We start from the raw sequence: 19082 nt of genomic DNA on the forward strand, positions 1-19082 counted from the left end.
ACTGTAATGCAGAAAATAATTTAAATTAGGGCTGTCAATCAATTCACATTTTTTATCGAATTAATTTCATGGTATGCCGATTAATTAATCGAATTAATTGCAATTAATCACATACATAAATATTTGCTGAGAAAGCCCCTCAAATAACAATAATTCAATATATAATGATTAAATAATTATCAATAGTTATATTTAAATAATTATAAAGTAGGCATATTTAAAAAAATAATAATACAGAATTTAAATGCATTACATTATTTTGGCACACGAGTTAAGCATTAAAAATGACAATACAAAAAGATGCTTTAGAATGTAATATATTGATAATTTCATATTATTGAACATAAGTCTGTTGGCCTATAGTTCACAGCAATCCATCAACCAGTCTGAGATTTATTATAAAGGCTTGTTTAAGGACGTATCAATGTACACCTGTGTCAGACAGGTGCTTTTGGAGCGTCCCGGTTGCGTCACATCATAAACATACCGTTTTTAGGTCGCTGTGTCAAGTTAAACAAAGTTTGAAATGTAGAAAAACACGTCTTGAGATCCCTGCGTTCGGATTTGTATTGCATAAAGCTGTGTTTGAACACAAGAACCTGTTCTCATCTCGTGTTGTCTGCTCTCGATAAGTGTGGTTTGTTTTCTTACAAGCATGAATTGCTTATATGGAAGGAATATTTCTTAATATGGTCCTGGGACATTATTATTGCGTACATTTTTTTAACGTGTTATATTTTTATATAATTAATCGCACTGAATTAATTAGTTTAATCGACAACCATAATTAAAATATTTATTCAACATCGAAGTATTTGTTGTACTGCCTTTCATTTCTCCTGATTAAAAAAAAAACGAAAAAAAAAAAAAACAACTTTTTACCGTAATTCAGTAAAAATACTACATTACAGTAATGAGAATCTAATGAAATCACCACTAAGAGTTATGGCAATTACAAAACGTATGTGCCCGCAAACAAAATAAACAACATTAAGGCACCTCAATGAAACCTGGCATGGTTCTCATATGTTACAATGCCGCATTTGATTTGTAAGATGCTGTATTGGCATAAAAGGCTACGGAATGTGTAAGACAGCTCTCTACCTCGTCCACAGTAGTCCAGCACTGGCTGAGATGCCTGTCACCCCCACCAGAGCAGCCAGCATCAGTCTACGACGCTGATAGGGACGGAAGGCACCGCTGTAATGTCGCCTTGACAACTGCACCATCCCGACGGTGGCAGCCGTCAGCAACCGCAAGCGGTACATACTGCTAGAACATAGAGAGAGAAAGAGTGATTAGTATGCAAATAGAAGGTTTAATTCACAATGACATATATCCATATGCAAATAGTTCATTGACTCTAACATAACACAACAATTTAAATATATAAGCAGGCACTGAACTACAAGTTATAAACTATCAAATGAAATAAAATGAAACCAATGTCAGCTCTTCCCCTTTGGGTCAATCTGAAATAGCACATATGAGTCTGTGTGAAATTAAAGCTGTAAATGGGGGATTTGAATCTTTCCAGAACACTGCATGGATTAGCCTGAATCCCTGCACTGTAGCACATCTCCCGCAGCCCGGAGCCTTCACTCACAAAAAACTAATTAAGCAAGCTTGGGAAGGAGCCACACTTTTAACAACTGGCTTTGGCCCATAAGGAACTTGTACTCAATGGGGAAACTACTATTTTTATTTTTATTATACTTGTGATGTAGTCGCATTGAACTTGGTGTCAAAACAACAGACTTATAAGAGTAACTCATTTAGGAATTGGGCTGTACTGATCGCACTGTAGGCACAAAAGAACTGGCTCATCAGAGTCATTAGTTCAGGAAGTAGCGCTGTATGTTTTGTGCTGTAGATTAAAAAAACAAAAAAACAAACACGGCTGATAAGAGTTTTTGTTCTGAAGGCAGTGCTGTTTTGCAATGTAGATAAAAAGAAACAACTCAGAAGAGTCATTAATTCCCTGAGAGTCGGGCTACAATGGTCAAGCTGTAGATTCAAAAGGAACGGCTCATAAGAGTCGTTTGTTTGGGAATAGATCTACACTGGTCGCGCTGTATGTTTCGCGCTGTAGCTTTAAAAAGATGGCTTATAAGAGTCATTTGTTCGGAAGGCAGTGCTGAATGTTTCGAAGTGTTTTGGAATCAGACTACACTGGTCATGCTGTATGTTTGGAGATGTAGATTCAAAAGAACCGGCTCATAAGGGTCATTTGTTTTGGAATCGGACTTCACTGGTCATGCTGTATGTTTTGTGCTGTAGATTCAAAAGAACCGGCTCATAAGTCATTTGTTTGGGAATCGGACTACACTGGTAGTGCTGAATGTTTTGCAGTGTAGATTCAAAAGAACCAACTCATAAGAGTCATACTTCGGGAATCAGACTACACTGGTCACGCTGTAGATTCAAAAGGAATGGCTCATAAGAGTCATTTGTTCAGGATTCAGACTACACAGGTCGTGCTGTATTTCTCACAATATGGATTCAAAAGAACCGGCTCAAAAGAGTCATTTGTTCGGGAATCAGACTACACAGCTCGTGCTGTATGTTTTGAGCTATAGGTTCAAAAGGAACGGCTTATAAGAGTCATATGTTTGGGAATCGGACTACACTGGTCGCATTGTATGTTTTGAGCTGTAGATTCAAAAGGAAAGGCTCATAAGAGTCATTAATTTGGGAATCGGAAAACACTGGTCATGTTGTATGTCTCGTGCTGTAGGTTCAGGAATCAGACTACACTGTATGTTTTGTTCAGTAGATTCAAAAGAACGGCTGATAAGAGTAATTTGTTTGGAAGGTCATGCTGTATGTTTTGCAGTGTAGATTCAAAAGAACTAACTCATTAGAATCATTCGTTCAGGATTTAGACTACACTGGTGGCATTGTATGTTTTGAGCTGTAGCTTCAAAAGAACCGGCTCATAAGAGTCATTTGTTTTGGAATCGGACTTCACTGGTCGGGCTGTATGTTTCATGCTGTAGATTCAAAAGAACTGGCTCATAAGAGTCATTTGTTTGGGAATCAGACTACACTGGTTGCATTGTATGTTTTGAGCTGTAGATTCAAATGGAAAGGCTCATAACAGTAATCTGTTTGGAAGGTAGTATTCTATGTTTTGCAGTGTAGATTTAAAAAAAACAAACTCATAAGAGTCATTTGTTTGGAATTCAAACTACACAGGTCGTGCTTTATGTTTTGTGCTGCTGATTAAGCATTGTTGCAATGCCACTGTGCTGAATAGTAGCACAGAAAATGCTATCAGAGTATTTAAGAACGGTGTTGTGTCCATATCGGTGGAAGAACAACGTTCGAGAACCTATAACTAAACCAAAAGTCATGAAAATCATTTGATTCTGGTATTTTATTTTATTTTTAAATAAGAGGCAGTTCTCAGTTCCCAACCCTAGTAGACAGCTGCTGTACATCTGACAGGAGAATGTTTAGCATCTGTCAAATCCAATCAAACCTACTGTAATCATTAGCTTAATATGGGATGATGCAATTGTGGTTATTGAGGGCCGTGATGGCTTCTAAATCAAATGGTTTTCAAATGACAGAACTCTTCAGTATTTACAGGCACTAGACTGCTAATGCATCACTGTTAGTTCAATTGATGGTTGGTGCATTGATGGTAATTTGAAAAATATTCAAATATTTGCCAAAGGCTAAAATGTGGGGAGATTTCTTTGAAGTTACCAAATTTGCATAAATGTAATTTTTTTCAAGGGAAAAGCCTAAAAATATAGTTGTGTTATCCCTTTAAAAGCAGGGAGTAACCTATTGCAATCATTCAGTACAGAGTACAAATAACAACTTTGCTGGAAGCCGCAGCATAGCTCTTGTGACTTGCCATTTTCAATCTTTTTATGTGGAAATGACCCAGTCTCCCCAAAATAAACAAACCAGCATCTGCTCATATTTCCTGGAAAAGAGCCAACGAATCATTTCACATGCATTTTGCAATATCAAATCGCATGAGAAAAAGTCGAACTCTCCCTCTGTGCTTTGCCTAGTTCTTAAAGGAATAGCTTAACTAAAGTAAGAAAGTCATATGGGTTTAGAACAACATGAGTGTAAGTAAATAATAACAGAATTTAAATTTTTGGGTGAACTAAATGAATAGTTCACCCAAAAATGAAAATTCTCTCATCATTTACTCACCCTCATGCCATCCCAGATGTGTATGACTTTCTTTCTTCTGCAGAACACAAATGAAGATTTTTAGAAGAATATCTCAGCTCTGTAGGACCATACAATGCAAGTGAATGGTGATCAGACTTTTGTAGCTCCAAAAAGCACATTAAGGAAGCATACAAGTAATCCATGTGACTCCAGTGATAAAATCCATGTCTTTCACTTCCACATCTGAAAGTGAAAGTGGAGATTTACAGTAAAAAAGGACTTAAATATTGATCTGTTTCTCACCCACACCTATCATATCGCTTCTGAAGACATGGATTTAACCACTGGAGTCTTATGGATTCATTTTATGATGCCTTTATGTGCTTTTTGGAGCTTCAAAGGTCTGGTCACCATTCACTTGCATTGTATGGACATTCAGAGCTGAAATATTCTTCTAAAAATCTTCATTTTTTTCTGCAGAAGAAAGAAACTCATATACACTATATTGCCAACAGTATTCGCTCATCTGCCTTTAGACGCATATGAGCTTAAGTGACATCCCATTCTTAATCCATAGGGTTTAATATGACATCGGCCCACCCTTTGCAGCTATAACAGCTTCAACTCTTCTGGGAAGGCTTTCCACAAGGTTTAGGAATGTGTTTATGGGAATTTTTGACCGTTCTTCCAGAAGCGCATTTGTGAGGTCAGACACTGATGTTGGACGAGAAGGCCTGGCTCGCAGTCTTCGCTCTAATTCATCCCAAAGGTGCTCTATCAGGTTGAGGTCAGGACTCTGTGCAGGCCAGTCAAGTTCTTCCACACCAAACTCGCTCATCCATGTCTTTATGGACCTTGCTTTGTGCACTGGTGCGCAGTCATGTTGGAACAGGAAGGGGCCATCCCCGAACTGTTCCCACAAAGTTGGGAGCATGGAATTGTCCAAAATCTCTTGGTATGCTGAAGCATTCAGAGTTCCTTTCACTGGAACTAAGGGGCCAAGCCCAGCTCCTGAAAAACAACTCCACACCATAATCCCCCCTCCACCAAACTTCACAGTTGGCACAATACAGTCAGACAAGTACCGTTCTCCTGGCAACCGCCAAACCCAGACTCGTCCATCAGATTGCCAGATGGAGAAGCGTGATTCGTCACTCCAGAGAACGCGTCTCCACTGCTCTAGAGTCCAGTGGTGGTGTGCTTTACACCACTGCATCCGACACTTTGCATTGCACTTGGTGATGTATGGCTTGGATGCAGCTGCTCGGCCATGGAAACCCATTCCATGAAGCTCTCTACGCACTGTTCTTGAGCTAATCTGAAGGCCACATGAACTTTGGAGGTCTGTAGCGATTGACTCTGCAGAAAGTTGGCGACCTCTGCGCACTATGAGCCTCAGCATCCGCTGACCCCGCTCTTTCATTTTACGTGGCCTACCACTTCGTGGCTGAGTTGCTGTCATTCCCAATCGCTTCCACTTTGTTATAATACCACTGACAGTTGACTGTGGAATATTTAGTGGCGAGGAAATTTCACGACTGGACTTGTTGCACAGGTGGCATCCTATCACATTACCACGCTGGAATTCACTGAGCTCCTGAGAGCGGCCCATTCTTTCACAAATGTTTGTAGAAGCAGTCTGCATGCCTAGGTGCTTCATTTTATACACCTGTGGCCATGGAAGTGATTGGAACACCTGAATTCAATTATTTGGATGGGTGAGCGAATACTTTTGGCAATATAGTGTATATCTGGGATGGCATGAGGGTGAGTAAATGGTAAAATTAGATTTTTTTTACAATTATTGAAAAAACTGTAAGTGATGCTTGCTGTCACAATGTGAGGGTGTTGTGGGTGGTTGCAAGGGCATTGCTATGCTGTTTCTAAGGTGTTCTGAGTGGATTTTAGCATGCAACTATGCAGTTGCTAGGATGTTCTGGGCGGTTGCGAGGACGTTGCTACGTGGTTGCTAAGTCAAAAGAGACCACCCCCATGGCTTTGTGATATTTTAAATCCTTCGAATGTCTCCCGGTATGTACCGGTAACCTGATTCTATGGGATTTTTTCACCCTTTATATCATAACTGAAAATCGTACATCCCATCACTTAACACAACATTACTTTGCAACAAGAGACATTATTCATGTCCGTACTGTAGCACAAATGCTGTGGGATGAAATACACACCAAAGTTTAATACTTAGGATAAAGAGTTTGTTTAAATGCTTGCCTCAGCAAACACCACTAATGAAAAATCTGCATGGTATTTAACTGGCTATGTTTGAATGCCAAGTCTACATCCAGTGTTTTGCCAGGTATAATTGTAATTTGGACATGGTCAAATTAGTCTTTTTCTATTGATCCGAGGTCCACAGGGAGGGGCAAGCATTATGCAGGACACAATTAATCACTTCTACAAAGTGGAGAGATCTTATTACTCAAACGTACCTACAAAGTGCAAACTCATGACAGTTGCAATGGCAAAATTAACATTCGACCGATATATCACCAAGGCTGATTTAAATGATCTGCATCGGCTGATAAATCTTTCCGTTTGGCCGATTCGTTTCGCAAGCTAAGAATCACCTGCTTGTATATGCAAACAGAACAAATGTTCCCCTAACAATGAAATTTCGACTTTTATTTATTCACCCTCATGTCATTCCTTGCATTAACTAAAAGGCTAAATGCAGCGCAAGAAATACAGTTTAACAGAATGCAGGTGTCTCGAGCGTCTTCTAGCTCTTTTAACTTGACACGGCATCTGACAAACAGAGTGCTCCAGCACGAGACGCTGAATAAACTATGACATGTGGCGCAAAGTGTTTTCCAGTACACAGAACATGTTTTTTCTATGTACATAGGAAATTAATGGAAAACTGAATGGATGGAAGCAAAAGAGTTCAATGTCAACAGCCCCTTAGATGGAGGTCTTTGGCCGTTGCGTCTTGCTCTCTTATCAGCGTTTCTCAAAAACATACGAGAGGTCATGATGTGTTCTGTGGTTTGGATGGTTATTTTTTCAGAATTTCTGTATTTGACAGCTTGATTAAACTTTATCATCAAAATGATTTTGAATTAAACGAATTCATTAAAACATTAGTCAAAGAAAACAGAATGATCTAAATGAGTTGATTTTTAACATAACGTTGCAATATTTTTATTTTTAATTTTTTCTCCCCAATTTGGAATGCCCAATTCCCAATGCGCTCTAAGTCCTCGTGGTGGCGTAGTGACTCGCCTCAATCCGGGTGACGGAGGACGAGCCTCCATGTCTGAGACCATCAATCCATGCATCTTATCACGTGGCTTGTTGAGCGCGTTACCGCAGAGACACAGCACATGGGGAGGCTTCAAGCTATTCTCCGCAGCATCCACGCACAACTCACCACGCACCCCACCGAGAGCGAACCACATTATAGCGACCACGAGGAGGTTACCCATGTGACTCTACCCTCCCTAGCAACCGGGCCAATCTGGTTGCTTAGGAGACCTGGCTGGAGTCACTCAGCACGCCTTGGATTCGAACTCGCGACTCCAGGGGTGGTAGTCAGCGTCTTTACTCGCTGAGCTACCCAGGCCCCCGCATTGCATTATTTTTAACAAATGAAGTGCTTTGACAAAATCCTCACAACAAAATTTGAAACAACATTGGAGATAATTTTGACAAATGAAGTGCTGCACAACAGAACATCACAGATGTGAGATATATCTTTAATACATTGTTATTATTATTTAATTACAATTAAAATTACATAACATACATTATTTTTTTATTTCATTAAAATCAAGCTTTTATTTGAGCTTTTCTGTATGTTTTTGACGATAGTTTCTCAACTCTGGATAAGCAGTTCGCTACATGGCCTGGAGTGGTTATAAAACCCCAAAAAAGCTAAGATTTAATGAAATAAATATAGTCTGTGTTCCAGGGCTTCAGAGCACTCTGCTCTCTGTCATCTACACACACACACACACACACACACACACACACACACACACACACACACACACACACACACACACACACAGAGAGAGAGAGAGAGAGAGAGAGAGAGAGAGAGAGCACATGATGATGACAATGCAGTGTTTTCAGTGTATGAGGGGCCGACTTCACACATTCATTTTAAAGCATGCAGCACATGCAGATTATATATTTATTTAACTAAATCATAGACTTTTGTGGTTTAATGGACCTTTTTCACAGACTGTGATGACGTGTTTCCGCCTTATTTAGCAGCGTTCAACCCTTGACATTAACGTTTACAACAAATTCATTATCCAAAGTTTACAACTACAATTTTTTGTAGTTAAAACTACAGCCATCAAATCCCCACCAAAAAAATATATAAATATTTTGCACTATATTGATACTTAAACTATTTCGTCACAGCAAAGCATCAGATGAGCAGAGAATGTACATGACAGGGCTTTGTTTATGACAGTAAACCAATGATGTTGTTTCACAATGCGCAGCCGGCAACACTGACAATATGATACCATATGTATGTGTATTTGCAACCCGATCTCATGAAAATTCGTACATAATTTATGAGTTGGCTATTTCGAATGGTCTCGCACGATGTTGTTTGCATAAACTCGTACGACTTCATCACGTGCATATTCCCGGATGTCTAATGCAGAAGCGTGAGTTTCGCGGACGAGGCGTTAAGGACATGCTTATGAATATTATGCCCTTACCCAAACCCCTTATCTAAACCTAACCAATCAGTAGAGTGTGTAAACATGATAGGAAGCTGTTGTGTGTGACAGAAGCAAGTAATTGTCGCGTATTAGATGGAAACGATGCCCAGCGACATCATTGGCTGTAGTGAAAGTCGTAGGAATTCAAACGAGTTCAGTCACACGATATCATGCGGTTTTTCAGGATGCATGGGAACCCTGAAGACGCTGTGTCAGGAAAGGAGTTCAAATTGGAAAAGTATGTCTCAAGATCCTCGCGTTCTGTTTTATGGTGTTGCGTTTCGTCTATTTGAACCGCCCCTGGACTCAGAGTCTGAGCCGCTTCATCACCGAGTTCAGTCGGATACCACTACTATCTGGAAATATTTCTCCCATACATACAACTTTAATGGATGAAAAACACTGTGGTATTCCATTATTTAAAAAGTTTGAGTCGTACTGAGGCACCAGTGTTCCCTGGTTTTACTTTTTACTTAACATATGAGAATATTAACTGGCTAAGTCTTTTTTTTTTTTATAAAATGACGATTATTACTTTATGCACTTTAGTTTAAAATGGAATGCACAGCCATAACTAACATGCTTCTGTTTGGTTTATGCATTTCTTTTGCACTCTTGTGGGTTTAGGAAACAATATCCGTTTAAAAATCTGAAATTTTGGTAATATGCAAGTGAAAAATTCTAATTGAGTTTCTCAGCCCTGTTGACAGTTTGAGTTTGTCAGTTGACGTCATTGATGTGCAATTCCAATGGTTCTCACGCGTCGTAACCAAACGCAGTGAGCGAGTTCGAATCTGTGGAATGGAGAATGAGATTTAAGAGCTGCAATGGAGGGCCAGATTTTTTAGCAAACGTTCCTCACACAAAGCTATCGTAAGTCTTCCGAAGACTTGGAATATGGCGCACAAGACATATGGAATACTTTTGCGATGCCCTTTTGTCCTTCATAAGCTTAAGAGCCCCAGTACCCATTCACTTTCATTGTACGAAAATGATCAGCCTGTACATTCTGTAAAACATCTTCTTTTGTGTTCTGACTGAAGAAAAAATTAATAAAAGACCTGTAGTTTTTCAATGACATGCGGGAAAGTAAAACATCCTGTAAGATGAATTCAATCAACACATCTGAGATTTGGGATCATAATAGAAATGTGTATTGCAAAGCAAGATCTATACTTGAGCTGTCAAATCAACCCCCCATGGAGCTAAGCACTGCACCATGGCAGGAAACACTTTGTTACTGCTGAGGCAACCCGTAGTTCTTGTGCACCCCATCAGCCAGGCATAACTTCTCCACAGGGCCACATATTTTAAGACTCCCAAACCCATTTACTTAAAGAGAGCTCTTTAACTTTGTTGCTCTCCAGTCTTCAACACTCACCTCTACAGCATACAGAACACAGCCCTCTAGGTTGCACATATCACATGGCAATCTGGAATGAGCTGCTCTCTATGCACCAGCAATCTAATAGCCACACGCCTTTCAAATAAGGTTCTGCCAGCCACTGCACCAACAGGAGGAGTCAGGGCCAAGGCACAACCATCAGCCAAACACTGAGTGAGGGAGGACCACCATTATTTTGCAAATGGAAGATGCAGAAAAGCTGAACTTATCACGAAAACAAACTCTCACCCTGTCTGTAGCAATCATGCATTTTATGATCAAATAAGGTGAAATAAATGAAAGCGTGGGATGCGCCTGTGTAAATAACCTAAAGGGTGGACTGTAATTTTCTCAGCTTGGAAAATATCCAGCAAGGGATATTTCTCTACTCTAAGGAAAACAAATTATCTAAAATCTACATGAAGGAAAGAAGCAAAGAACTCTCTGTGGTGCCCTTTAAACCTGGCATTTATACGTGTTTAATATCCAGATAGTAGGGTTGTCAAGATATCAGTATAATACCAGTAAAATGTCTCGATACAACAACAAAAAATATATGTAATATGCTATTGAACACTCTCCATTTTTTATAAAAAAAAAAATGTAATCCCCTTTTCTCGCACATGCACATTTCCCAATGCGCTCTATTTCCTCGTGGTGGTGCAGTGACTCACCTCGATCCAGGTGGCGGAGGACGAATCTCAGTTGCATCCGCTTCTGAGACAGTCAGCCCGCGCATCTTATCACGTGGCTGCTGAGGGCGTTACCCCGGTGACCTAGTGCGTGTGGTGGCTCAAGCTATTCACCGTAGAATCCAAGCAAAACTCACCACATGCCACATCGAGAGCAAGAACCACCTTACACCGAACACGAGGAAGGTAACCCATGTGACTGAGTGCGTCTCAATCAGTTCTCTAGTTCAGTAGTCAGGGCACTGATCAGTGAGTCGGCCATTTTTAGGGCTGTCTCATTCACAAAAAAAAAGTGTCCCAATGTTCAGTGGATCAGTGCCCTTACCAGTGCCTGAATTCGTGTTTACAATATACTGATTCACGACATAGGGAGCTTGGGAGCTGATTGAGACAGCAACCAGGCCAATTGGTTGCTTAGGAAGCCAGGCTGGAGTCACTCAGAACACCCTGGATTTGAACTCACGATTCCAGAGGTGGTAGTCAGCATATTTGCTTGCTGAGCTACCCAAGCCCTGAACACACTCCTTTAGCCTACATAAAGAAGTTACCTTAAAGGAATATTCCGGGTTCAATGTGAATGTGGCCAATTTTTGGAGGGTTTAAAGGCAGAAATGTGAAGCTTATAATTTTCTAAAAGCACTTGCATGAATTCTTCTGTTAAAACTCTTGAATTATTTGAGCTGTAAAGTTGAATAATTCATCATTTTTACAGTCATTTTAGGGTTTTTTGACATTACATCATCATGGCAATGAAGTTGTAAAATTGGCTATAACTTTACACAGAAAAGGTTAGTAAGTGATTTTATCACACTAAAATCATGTTAACATATTGTTTGTCTTGTGGCTATACTGTTAAAAAATTATTTTAACGTTAAAAAAATTGGCTCCCATTCACTTCCATTGTAAATGCCTCACTGTAACCCAGATTCTTGCTTTTTTTAAAGAAAAGGAGGGATGAGCTGACTATACGTGTAATTTTACGGTAAAATATTGTACAAATTATTTTTTTTTGTTGATGTAAATAGTATCATTTTACTGTAGAATTACCAGTAAAAATGTATTTTATAACAAGAGAATACATGAACTTTTGATGGTAAACTGTTAAAATTACGGTGAAAAACAATAATCTGGCTTTCCCAAAAGTCCCTGCATGATTAATCAAGCTTCATTAAATTTTATGGGAATAGTTATGTTTCTACTTATTTTTAATAACAGTTATGTACATTAGGGTGTTCGGTGTTATATTTCAAGTAGGTTAGTCAATGTTTATTGCATTATTTTAGTGTTACATGTGTTACCCTGATTGTGTTTTGTGTTTGTGTGAGTGACACTGTCTCCACATGTTAGTAGGGTCCTATGATTTCCACGCTGAGGAAAACACGGACGGAATCGCGGAATACAGTCACAAAAATGGAATTAACTATAAAACACGGAATGTCACAAAATTTGACATTTGGGATCAAATTAATATGTAAATGCACAATTCATTAAATTAAAATCGTAATATGTCCTAGTGTGATGATTAATACATAAAAGGCTGAGATTTAATTAAACAAATATACGGTTTGCATGAGCTGCGCTTTAACAGTAAGTGAATGTGTGTGAAGTCACTGCTTAAACACAAACCACATCTTTAACATCACGTGCAATCTGTGTGTGTATAAATGACAAAGAGAAGATCACTTTATTCACTGTGACACGCAACACATGCATACTAAATATTTATATAATTAAATCGTAGCCTTGAGCTCAGGGCTAGTTAACTGGCTAATCCGGCCTGCCAATCATCTTTGTCTGGCCCTCCAACTGTGAGGCGGTGAGTTTAACAACGGTCATTGGCAAGTGCAACAGCATTCATCGGTCATCAGTTTTGCGGACCGGAGCGCGTTTAAGCTTTTCTGGCGATAGTTTAGTTACACTGCTTTGCTAAACAAGGATCACACCGTTTAGGTGAGCATTTTACAGCGTCTTTTTCAATCAAATGTATTTATATAAAATGGCTTAGTTGTGTGGAGTGCGGTCAAATCTACAGATGTAAAAAATTATCACCACAGTTGTGACAGAAATGTTGTCAGCACATATGCACATTAGGCAACAAAAGCAATCGATTATCAAAACTGAACGTTCAAAGAAAATGTGCTGAAAAGTTTGCTTTTATTCACTATTCTTGAAGTGTCAAAATGATCATGTCTCATCTGTTCAGGGTCTGTAGTGCTCGTAAAAGCAGTGATAACGTGAAACTGAACCTGCAGATATCCTGATTATATCTGGTTCTATACAGCTGTGAGTCGGCCCTCTCAATCACGAACAGCATTTTGTTCTTTTGCCAATGATGGCTCAATTCTCGAATGAGAAGTTCAAATTTCTGAACAATTAGTTTCTTGTTCACACCAGATTTGAATTTCTTATTCATTTAAGCATATTGCATGCGTTTTGGCACATGTGTGCAAAAGAGTAAGTACAATTGTCTACAATTTGCATAATAACTAAATGCACATGGCTTGCTGATCAAAACTGACTCAGTGAAACTGTCATACTCTTCACAACTTCTAAACATCCTTTTATCGTGTGAGCCATCACATGCAAAATGATCCATTTAATTATCAAAATCTGTCAGAAATACATATATATTCCAAAAATATCTATGACATGGAACGTTTTTTCATTGTTTCACTGTTGTTGTTTTGTTGTTTTTTTTTTGCATGGATGTAATTTTGTGGCAATATTCTGTGCAATATATATGACTTTATATGTAAGAAATGTGTAAAAAAATAAAAAATAAAAAAAAATAAAAAATGTACATTTTCTATATATATGTAACACATTGCTACAAAAATAAATTTACTGTATACATACAAATGTGCATATCCTTTTTTCTGTGTACTACAGTATTGTACAGTATTGACTTTTCCCAGTAAACTTTTACCTACCGTTGAATTCGGTATCTCAAAAGCTCTGTGTGATACACAATAGCATTCAGCTAGACAAAACTGACATTCTTGTATAGTACAGTAAGCAGTCAGTGTCAACAAAAATGTAGAACAAAAATAAAAATGTTATATAACACACATTTCCAGGGTTGATTGCCATGGTGAAAAAAATATCTAAACATTTTGACCAGTACGGCTCACACAATGACAAAAAAAAAATTCATTTTGGTGGCACTGGCCAATTTACTGACACAATAACTAGATTTTGAAGCATGAATTAAATGTTTTGCAGGCATTGTTTCAAAAAATTTGCCAAAGCGATTGAGAAAAACTGTAAACTTCGATTAATTAATTTGATTAGACGTTTTTTTTTTTTTTTATGATAAAATGTAATTAAACTTTAAAACCCAGAATTCAGAGAAATTAAAATGGAAAACATGGAATTTGGGAAAAAAAATAAAACAGAATTTGGAAAAAATAAAACAGATTTCATAGGGCCCTATGTTATTTAGGGCCCTATGTTATTCAGACAGTGTGCGGGGACCAAACTGAGTCTGTGCTTGGTTCTAGTGCTACTGCAGAAACACTGGCATCCTGGCATCTTGTTTTATTGAAGTATCGACTTGGTACCAAAGTACTGGTCCTTTTGACATCCTTACCAGATAGCATCTGGGTATTATTTAGCTGGATTGCATTTACACTTCAAATGCATTCCAATGCGTCTCCACTGTCACTGACAGGCTGGGCATAGAAATGCATCAATTCTTCAACTACAAACTCTTCAGACATGTTTAGTAATTCTGTTCTCTGTTTTGTGTTCAGCTGTGTTGTGTTCTGTTGTCGCTAATCGCTGTGTAGGACCTGTTTTAAGATAAACAAAACAAGTTTTCTCTTAAACGCCCCAATGTCACGAGGGGGCTGCGTGAACCTCGTGCCTAATCATGAACGTGCACAGAAGATCAACGGTCAGTCAACAGTTTCACTAAATAATACATTCGATTTTGGTTTGTCTCGCACCAAACCTTATCATATGCTTGCAAGACCATCATGAGTCTCATCCTGGAATAATTCATTAGACTTCTGAATTCTACTTTTGTGTCTTTTTGAAGCTTGAAGAGGTGGTCACCATAAACTGCCATTGAATGACATCACTGAGCACAACAATTTTTCACAATTTCTCCCTTTGTGTTAAGAAAAAGAATGAAAGTCAAATAGGGTTATAACAACACAAGGGTGAGTAAACCATGACTGAATTTTCATTTTTGGGTGAACTATCCCTTTAACTGTGGCATAACTTCAAGTATACATAAAACTTATGATAGATAGTCACAGAGCAGACTATAACTTTCTACAGTATCTTAGACTGCAAAAACATTCAGCTATCAAGATGTACCTTTATTAATCCCACAGGGAATACTTATTTTTAGAACTGCAAAAAAGTACCATGGTGCTACAATGTAAATTCATGAAGGTACGATGGTCTAGTATTATCCGATTACATCGGGTTCTATGATAACACCACAGCACTTTTTTTTCAAAGGGACATGAGACATCTACGGATATCAATACCACAGCCTCACTGCAGAAATTAAAGTAATATCCCTGTTCCTGACAGATAATTAATATAATGTTCAGTTAACACGTTCTAGGTTGCGTTATCAACATCAGAGTGTCAGTGCTCTCGTCACTATAAAGAAATAAAACCAGCTTAACAAAGATAGAACAGCATCACAGGTAAAATATAAAAGTCCAACACAAATCCTCCACAAATGATCCAGAGTTTATTATGGTAAGCATCTGGATCAGCTGAGACGCGCAGCAGTATTAGCCTGAGCTACAGAACGACTGCATTAAACTGCTTCCTTTTCACGCACACGCCGTAAATGAAAAAGTCTGGGGATCGCATACTTGCATTATTAACCTCCTAAACTGTAATGCTGTTGTGCAGATACGATCACACACGGACATTTGCTATCCACGCTAGCAGCTTTAGCAGTGTCGCAGTCAGTGGAGAGTTAAAGTGATCAGACATATACTCACTCGGACAGACTTCACACGATCTCAGTTAAAGTCCTGCAGTGGTTAAGACTTGTCAATGAATGCTGAGATTCACCTCCGATTCTCCGTTAATGTGTGTCGTATTCACGTTATGCGCTGAAGTTCCGCATCTACGGAGGCCGAACACATTCACTCACAGACTCACGCCCCACAATAAACGTCGAGACCGTCCTCTCCTCACTGCTGTCACTCCCTTCTGTTTGTAAACAGTGTTTTTCATGGAGGATGTGCCTGTGAGGCAGCAACTGAAGTGTACTTTTGTCATACATTTAACCCTTGTGCGACTTTCAGAACATTTTTGTCTTTTTCATTTTTCATTAATGCCAGCTTCATAACTTTTGCCAAAGGTGTGTATTTTTGAGGAAATTTTGATATTTCAACCTCAGTTCCTATAATACATCTATAATACACTGTGTACACAAAATAGTTACACTCAGGATCTTCAGGACAAAAATGTCCCCACTGAAACCCATTAAAACCGCAATATTTGATCCCAGTGCCATTAAAGCATAAAATCATGAATTCTATGATATTATGCTTTCATTCCAGAGCCCTGGCTTCAAAATGTTCTTTTTTAATATTTTCCACCAGATGGTGACATTTTTCTCATGTTTAGCCTATGGAGCAAATACATGCTTTTTTCCTATTTTCTGTTTGCTTTATTATAGAGCACTGCAGGCCAATTGAATAAATGATGCAGCTAAAATTGTATGGGTGTGTTGGTATGGATGTCAAAGTGTGTTATGTATGTGTGTATTGAGAAACTGTGTGTGTGTGTGTGTGTGTGTGTGTGTGTGTGTGTGTGTGTGTGTGTGTGTGTAAAAAACAACAGTGGCATTATGTAAACATTTAAAGGGTTAAAATCCTGAAAATGAATGAATATTTGGTTGTTAAAAAATTATTGGAAAATAATATAAATATATAATATTACAGTTTTTGTTGATCGCTTTGGTACTATTATCGCAAGTATGTGGTAAAACCTCACAAGTGTTAGTACAAAACTCAAAGCAGATCATCAAAAAGGCTGTTTTTTTCAAACATGTAATCACATGTTCAAAAGTACAACACACAAAATTACACAGTAACTTTTTCACCACACCTAATCAGTTTGTCATCAAAGAAATACCTTTCATATGAAGTAATTGTCTTTCACAATGCAATGCTCACAATACTTTTGATATGCTTCTCTTCTGATTTGCGTAAATACATTTGACCAACACTTAATCCAACAGCTCTTGATGGTTAATCACTGAACCGTTTGGTAAACCTATAGATTTTAAATAGTTTTGTCAGCTATATACCGTATATGGATTTAAAATGTGTGTTTGTATGAACATCTAAATTACATGTAACCACACATAATGAATACTCATTATTGCTAATTGATTTCACATAGTGGTAACCACAACTGGTCACCATATACTGTAAAGGGTGGGGGGTGGGGTGCAATTTCTTTCAACATGGAGCAGGATAGACAGCAAGGAATAGGAAGAGCTCATGGACAAGGGATCCGTCAGAGAGGTGGGCATGGGCACCAAAAGAGAGGTCAGAGAGGTGGGCATGGGCACCAACAGAGAGGTCAGAGAGGTGGTCATGGGGCCTGCCGAAGGGTTGGTCGTCAGAGAGAGGGAGGCAGAACAGTTGTCTCTAATGAAGTCCAGGCCATCATCGTTGATCATGTGGTGAACTGAGGCCTTACTCTGGCAGAGGTTGCCAGATTAGTTGATCCAAATCTAAAAAGATCAACTGTCAATTCTATCATCCGAACTTTTCGCCAAGAAAACCGGTAAGCCTGGAGGATATATACTATGATTTACCATTACATTTACAGTAAATTATAATGCATGTAAATTCATAAAACATGTCACAGTTTTCTTACAGTATGATCTATTGACAGTATACTCTGTTCTACGCTTAGAATTGACGGAAAACCCCATAGTGGTGGCCGTGTGCTGACCGACCAGCAGGAGTGGGCAGTGGTGGAAATGGTCAGAGCCAGGAATGATATACGGCTGTCGAAAATAAAGCAGGCAATTGAGCAGCACAATGACACCTTTGCCAATGTGGCATCCATCAGCCTACCAACAGTAGCCCGCCTTTTGAAGAGGCACCAGGTATCAGTGAAACACATTTACCTGGTGCCTTTTGAGAGAAACAATGACCGGGTGAAACAACTGAGGGCTGAGTATGTACAGATACAGCACTAAATACTGTATTACTGTTACTATTTGATGCATCGCCTACTTCATTTGTATATTGGAACTACACTGTAAAAAGAACTATCTGAAATATATATTTTTAGAGGGTGATTGTGCTTGATGCTGATGTGAACCATCACAAGTACATAGTTGTTGATGAAGCGGGCTTTAACCTGGCCAAAACTCGTCGCCGTGGACAGAAACTCATCGGCCAACAGGCCACTGTCCAAGTGCCTGGACAATGTGGAGGAATCATCTTCATGTGCGCAGCTATCTTTGAAGATGGTGTGGTAGGACGTAGGCCATTACTTGGCTCCTACAACGCTGCACATCTCATTGAGTTTCCCAATGAAATTGAGCCGGCCTGTCAAGGTGAAGGGGTCACCTATGTAATTGTGTGGGACAATGTCAGGTTCCACCATGCAGAGGTGGTTCAAGCATGGTTTCAGGCCCATCCCTGATTCATGACCCTCTACCTGCCCCCACACTCTCCTTTCCTCAACCCTATTGAGGAATCTTTTTCAGCATGGAGGTGTAAGGTCTATGATCGCCAACCCCTTGAGCGCACCACTCTCCTTCAGGCCATGGATGAGGCATGTGTTGACATCAGTGTAGACCAATGTCAAGCATGGATTTACCACGCCAAATGGTTTTTCCCAAGGTGCATGAACAATGATGACATTCATTGTGATGTGGACGAGAATCTATGGCCAAATGCTCAAGACCGGCTTGATCCAAATTAAAGTAATGTGTGCTAAATGTTATGTTTTGTTGTCATTTAGTTAATTTGTTTTAACTGTGTACATTTGATTATAGAGAGTATACCTATGTTACAATTATATCTGAAAAACACAATTTGCCCAAATGATTGTAAAGGATGTCTTCATTGATCACAGCTTGATTATCCATAGGATAGATATTATGGAAATTATAGATTCTGTAAATGTTGGGTAATGTAAGTGTATTGCCTAATGTGAAAA

At 38.9% G+C, this 19082-nt stretch overlaps 1 protein-coding gene across 2 annotated transcripts in view; it reads right to left on the reverse strand.

The window, feature by feature from the left end:
* Positions 1-16089, reverse strand: part of LOC127412508 (calcium uptake protein 1, mitochondrial-like) — a 104011-nt gene extending 87922 nt beyond the window's left edge. Inside the window, exons 1-2 of one of the 2 annotated variants that reach the window (XM_051648969.1) lie at positions 15887-16089; positions 1105-1269 (exon numbers count right to left, since the gene is read on the reverse strand). In XM_051648969.1, coding sequence (XP_051504929.1) covers positions 1105-1268 — 164 coding nt within the window. In that variant the 5' untranslated portion in view covers position 1269; positions 15887-16089. Of the gene's footprint in view, positions 1-1104; positions 1273-15886 lie in introns of both variants that reach the window. The other variant, XM_051648968.1, reaches the window with a different exon arrangement.
* Between the last annotated feature and the right edge of the window lie 2993 nt (positions 16090-19082).

Source organism: Myxocyprinus asiaticus, chromosome 21 (assembly GCF_019703515.2).
Source record: "Myxocyprinus asiaticus isolate MX2 ecotype Aquarium Trade chromosome 21, UBuf_Myxa_2, whole genome shotgun sequence".
Classification (NCBI taxonomy): domain Eukaryota; kingdom Metazoa; phylum Chordata; class Actinopteri; order Cypriniformes; family Catostomidae; genus Myxocyprinus; species Myxocyprinus asiaticus.